The following is a 6,000-nucleotide window of genomic DNA, read 5'->3' as shown; positions in this document are numbered from 1 at the left end:
TTCCTCGTGGCGGACACCTGCCAGATTTTATCTGTCCACAGCCAAACTCTTCATGATTTTAAAAGGGATCAACAATCCCCCTTTTTATAATCAGCCCCAGGGCATAGGGAGCACTCGCACATGAAACCCTGTTCCACAAAGTCTCTTCCAGTGCCTTGGTTCTAGCCTAGTCCTGACCGTCACAGTGCCAGGACCCCATCAAGCTGGTGAGGATAATGTCTTATTTTTGTGCCAGGGTAACTCCACAGATGTCAAAAGGCAGCTTCCCAGGGCTGTGTCCACTGCAGACTAAAGGAATTTCTTTGGCCTTTTATTCTGCAGCTCAAAGCAAACCCCATTGGATACACAAATTCCTGAATCCTCCCCTGTGACTGTTGCGTCATTCTGCCTCACAACTCCCTGTTGTGTCCCATGTAGCTTTTCCTCCCTTCTGGGCTTTGTGCAGCTCCTGTCTGGCTATTGCAACCAGAGACTCAAGTCCCTGAATCAGAACTGCAGCGGGCTCCCCTACCTGGGTGGGTTGCTGGCTGTGAATCTTGTTAGCATTGCACCTTCCTGAGCAATTGGGCCAAGCTGCTTTTAATCAAGAAATGGGCTGGACCTGGGCAGCCTCCTGGCCCCAGAGCAGCTGGAGTCTGTGCCTCAGGCCTGTCTCTGCTTTTACTTGTGTGCCTTGGAGGCTGCACTCTTCCTGGTGTTCCTCTCATTTGTGCCTGTGGGCTCTTGTCAGGCCCAGCTGGGGAGGCTGAAACTGTCCACTATAATGGGGGCCATCAGGTGTCAACTGAGCTGCATTTCCCTGGAGTAACCCCTGACCTGGAGGGTGTGGGACGGGGAGGGGAGCCATTTACCAGCACAAAGGGGACTTGAGGTCCCTGTAGACTTTCAGTGGGCATCAGGCACCTGACTGCCCTATATGCCTTTGAAAATGGCCCCTCGGTAGCAAACCTGTTACAAGCCTGTCTGAACCCTGTTACAAAGCCAGATAATTCCTTGCTACATCTTCACCAGGTTGTGGCCTCCCAATGCCCCAGGCTGGGCTCATGGATGTGAGTGAGCAAAATGCTCCTCTCCCCCCACCCCCAACCAAGCACTGGACTTGCCTGGTGTTCCGAGTGGCTGAACATGAAAGTACTTCGATTGTGATAGTTTACTTAAAATAATATATGGACGGGGGGGGGGGACCTCAGCCCCCAGTTTCTGCAGCTTCATTCCATTTTTGCTGGTGCTGGCTAGACCTAGAGCCAGTGCGAGGCCAGACTAGTGCATCCTCCACAGTCCCATCTGGCCTTAAACGCTCTGTGCTGTACCCCAGAGGGAAGGCATAGAGCTCATAGGGGAGGCAGGGCTGGCTGCAGGGTCTGGTTTCTAACTGGTACCCTGGCCGACTGCTGTGATTGCACTTCATCCGCTGGATGGGATGGACCCAAAGGAGCTGGGGCAATTGAGATCTTGCTGCCTGGAAGTGATTGGGCAGAGTACTAGGATCCTGTTTCTGATTCTCTCCATAAGTGGGACCCATGGGTGGGGAGCAGGGCCGGCGCTACCATTTAGGCAGCCTAGGCAATCGCCTAGGGCGCCAGAATAAATGGTGGGCGCCGTTTTGCCAGAGGGGGCAGCAGGCGGCTTCGGTGGAGCTGCCGCAGTCATGGCTGCGGATGGTCGGCTGCTCGCGCGGCTCCGGTGGACCTCCCGCAGGCACGACTGCAGCAGCTCCACCGGAGCCACGGAGCACCGGCCCCTCCGCAGGCACCACTGCGGCAGCTCCAGCGGAGCTGCGGGACCAGCACGCGGGGCAGCGAAATTGCTGTCCGCCCAGGGCGCTCAAACCCCTAGTGCCAGTCCTGGTGGGGAGGGAGACTAGGGCTGGGACCCTGCAGTAAGAAGCATGTGCAGCTGTAACTCCAGAGCCTGTTCTCCCAGGCTGCCCTGACATGCTCTCTTGCTGGTGTGTTCCTTGTGGCTTTATTCTCCATGCCATTCTCCCCCAGGACCACTGGTTCCTCTTAGCAAAACTTGTCCAAGTACCTCCAGCTGGGTTGCCTCCCTGTAAAACACACCTTGTCCTAAGTGACCTTTCCAGTCCCCCTCCCACCAAGCTTCAGCCAGAGGAACTTAGTCTGCTGGTACTAGTCACTGTTGTGCTTTTATTAGATGCTCATTATCTCCAGATACCCTCTGACCTTTAGATTGAACTGACTGTATAGAAGGCTGCCAGCTTCAGTCACCTCATGTGCCCCCGCCCCTATCCTGCTGGGGCTACTGAGAAGAGACAGAACCTTACTCCCACACCCTGACACCACTCCTGGTGCTGAGGGTGGCTGTCTGCTCTTATTGCCTTGGAGATCTGAGAGATCCAAGAAGCCCAGATCTTTTTGCATGAGGTGCTTCTGTCAGAGGCCTCCTGTATTAATATGCAGGGGGCCTCTCCCACCCTGCCACAGCTAAGTCCTAGCTTCTCCCCCAGAGCAACCTCTGAATTACTCCAGCCTAGGCCCATTGCAAGGGGGAACGGTCTCTGAAATGCTTCTCACCCCACCCCATAAGCTGCACTCCAGTTCCCCTGCACAATGATGTCTCCTTACACCCTGCCCTTGCATGCCCCAGATCACAGTGGTTCAGCTACTCCAGTGCCTGATGCCAGGCTGGCAGGGTGTGTGTAAGGATGTGGCTGCAGCAGCATCTTTCACAGGTAGGTGTTTCCTGTGTTCCCCAGGTCACCTTGTCACATCTAGTGGTGGAGGGTTTCTTTTTAGGAGGGCTGAACTTGATGTGCAAGCACTGAGCAGCTTTACCAGTGCCTGAGATGTGGCTAGCTTGGTCCTACCATCAGACTTCACTGCAGGCGTGACAGAGCCCAGGTCCCCTGGGGCAAGGATGGGCAGAGCTTGTCTCCGAGAGCCTCACTGCTCTTGAGGAAAAGCTCCCCCACCCTGCCCAGCCGCTGGCTATAAAAAGTCTCCCCTTTGCCATTTGGAGTTATGTTCTGCAGACACAGCAGACATCAAAGGGCACTCTGGGTGTCAGTGCAGCTCCAAGTGCAGACTCCAGTGCCTCTGTTCTGATCCCAGGTGCAGGGGGAGACCTTTACTCGCCAGCAGGACCCAGAAATGAAGCAAGCAAGGAAGCAGCCTAAGCACTTCAGTTATCTGTGGCTGTGAGGGACTTTCAGGTTGGAGCAAACTTTTGTGAAGCCAGCACTAGCATGCTAGGAGCAGTGAGCATATTTCCTTGCCGCTGACCCGTTGGAGGCCTCAGTCAGCTTCCTGGGCAGCATGGCAACGGTGGGTGCCACACGTGCTGTCACTGTTATTGTGATAGGGACACCAGTTTGGTGCTGAGCAGGCTGCAGCCTCCTCAACTTCTCCAGCATCAGACCTGCTGCTGTGCAAACTTTCCCGAGGGGAATGTAAGTCCCTTGTCCTCTCACGTCTAATGAGAGTGGCAGGTGAGTAGGGGAGGGTTGCAGACCCAGGGAAAGCGCGGGACACGACTGGACGGGAGAGACCCGTGGGCGCGGGGAGTAGGTCCTGGTGGGAGGTGAGCGGAGAGAGCACGTGGAGGTGTTGCAGAGCAGGGCTGGCGGGATAAAGGCCCTGACTCCCAACGGGGAGCTGGGGCAGCGTAGCTGAAAGCCCAACCGGGGCCCCTGGAGCAGAGAGACAAGCTCACGTGCACCGGCCGGGTTCCGCGGGGGGGGGGGGGAGCCCAGGGCACCGCGGGCTGCGAGTTCCCGCCCCGCCCCCAGGAACGCGGCAGCTCCCGCTGCGAGTCGCGCCTAGAGCAGCAGCGGAGCCTGGTGCGGGGGGGGCAGTTTGGAGGCGATTCCTCCCCCCCCCCGGCTGGCGCGGGGCTCCAGCCGGATCAAATAGCCCGAGCGAGGGGGCGGCGGGGTCAGCGCGGGGGCTATAAATAGCGGGGGGGGGGGGGCGCGGGCTGCAGGCGCCGGACCTGGGGGACGTGCCAGGCGCCCTGGTGCAGGCTCGGCCAATGACCCGCGCAGAGACACGCACGGGGGCGGGGCCCCCCAACCGTCATTGGCTGCCGCTCGTGCCGCCCCGTCTGCTCCGCCCCCCGCCCAGCGTGAGGGGGGCAGACACGCAGAGACTACAGCCCCCAGCATGCAGCGCTATGGCATCTGACTTCCGCCGCCAGGCTCGGAACACGTGACCGGAAGGGCGCCTCCTCTTGGGAAAGGTCACGGGGTGAGCGCGAGGAGTCCGACCCGGAACAGCAACCGACCCCCACGTCTCTGAGGCGCCCCCGGCAGCAGGTGAGGGGCGCGCGGGGGCTGGCCCCGCCCTGCCGCTCGTGGCGGGGGAAGCCGCGGTCAGTGTCCGCCCCTCGGGGGCCCGCGGCCGTTGGCAGCCCGGGCTGCTGCGGGGCCGGGGCCGGGGCCGTCACGGGCTCCCTGCGCGCCGGGGGCTGTGGGCCCCGCGGGCCCGTGACCGAGACCCGCCTTGTGTGTTCCAGGGCCGAGGATGGTCTCCGCCAGGCAGCTCGCGGACGCTGGGTACAAGGCCTTCTCCGGCTCCATGATGCTGCTGACACTCTACGGGGGCTACCTCTGCAGCGCCAGAGCTTACCGTTACTTCCAGCGCCAGAGAGCCCTGCGGCAGCTCCAGCAGAGCCCGCCCAGCACGGGCGTCGTGGAGGACTGAGCCCTGCTCGCCGGCCGGCCGGCCGGCTCCGAGCCCTGCTGCTGCAGTAATCAGGTAGCAAGTGCACCCCGTCTGCACCACCGCTGCGGGCAAGCTTAGAGCATTGGGGGGTTTCCTCCCGCACACTGAGGGGCCTTGGCTCTCTGCACTAGCGAGAGGTTACAAAGTAACTCTGTGTAAGCATCTGTTATCATCATGTGAAAATTAAATCTCTTACTTATTTCTCCTCGTCAGTATGTGACTAGAACCACCTGAGTGAAGAAGTCAGTCGTTTAAATCAACATCAGTACACAGGTTTACTCAAAACCCTTCATGGGGGGGATGTCTGCCTTGATCCCTTCTTAGTTCTCCTCTCCCAGGCCAGCAAACTGAATAGCTGCAGGTTGAGGGAGATGAGGGCTTGTCTACACTTACAACACTGTAGCTGCCCCCCTGTAATGCATCAATGGAGACTTTACCTACACTGATTGGAGGAGTTCTCCAGGCAGCGAAGGTAATCCACGTACCTGAGAGCCAGTAGCTAGGTCAATAGGGCTATGTCTACACTACTGCGGTAAAGTGACCTACGCTACGCAAGCTATGTAAATAACATAGCAGGAGTCAGCATAGAATCAGAGAAATGGAAGGGACCTCAAGAGGTCATCTAGTCCAGTCCCCTGCATTCAAGGCAGGACTAAGTATTATCTAGACCAGGGGTCCCCACCCTGACGTCTGCCAGGGTGTCTTAAGTGCACCTACGTACTGGCCAGTGGATGAGCATCTGCTGAAATGCGGCCAACAAGCTGTGTCATCCAGAGGTGTCGCTGCCGAAATACTGCTGAAAATCGGCAACGCCTCTGGATGATGCTGCCTGTTGGCGGCATTTCAGAGGCAATGCCTATTGGCATTGCCGTTTGGCAGAATTTCAGTGGATGCTCATCTGCCATCACTGTCTTCCATGGCTCGTCGTCTGGCACCCACCAGACAAAAAAGGTTGGGGACCACTGATCTAGACCATGCCTGCCAACTGTTTGTCCAACCTGCTCTTAAAACCCCCCAATGATGGAGATTCCATAACCTCCTTTTATTCCAGTGCTTAACCACTCTGACAGGAAGTTTTTCCTAATGTCCAGCCTAACCCAACCTTGCTGCAATTTAAGCCCAGTGCTTCTTGGCGTATCCTCAGAGGTTAACAACAATAATTTTTCTCCCTCTTCCTTGTAACAACCTTTTATGTACTTAAACTGTTATGTCCCCTCTGTCTTCTCTTCTCCAGACTAAACCCAATTTTTTTTTTCAATCTTCCCTCCTAGATCATGTTTTCTAGATCTTTAATCATTTTTGTTGCTCTTTTCTGGAC

General features: G+C 57.4%; 1 protein-coding gene across 1 annotated transcript; it reads left to right on the top strand.

The window, feature by feature from the left end:
- The first annotated feature begins 4,157 nt into the window (after positions 1-4,157).
- Positions 4,158-4,883, top strand: LOC115647951 (cytochrome c oxidase assembly protein COX14). Its single transcript, XM_030554915.1, has 2 exons — positions 4,158-4,273; positions 4,474-4,883. Exon 2 carries the CDS (start codon positions 4,482-4,484, stop codon positions 4,659-4,661), a length of 180 nt encoding a protein of 59 aa, XP_030410775.1. The 5' UTR covers positions 4,158-4,273; positions 4,474-4,481; the 3' UTR covers positions 4,662-4,883.
- The last annotated feature ends 1,117 nt before the right edge of the window (positions 4,884-6,000 follow it).

Source organism: Gopherus evgoodei, chromosome 3 (assembly GCF_007399415.2).
Source record: "Gopherus evgoodei ecotype Sinaloan lineage chromosome 3, rGopEvg1_v1.p, whole genome shotgun sequence".
Taxonomy (NCBI): Eukaryota; Metazoa; Chordata; order Testudines; family Testudinidae; genus Gopherus; species Gopherus evgoodei.
Note: the sequence above shows the minus strand (reverse complement) of the source record. Positions and strands in the feature narration are given on the sequence as shown.

Bases quoted from the DNA above. Each gene is read 5' to 3' on its own strand.
- LOC115647951 (XM_030554915.1), top strand. From the start codon at position 4,482: ATGGTCTCCGCCAGGCAGCTCGCGGACGCTGGGTACAAGGCCTTCTCC.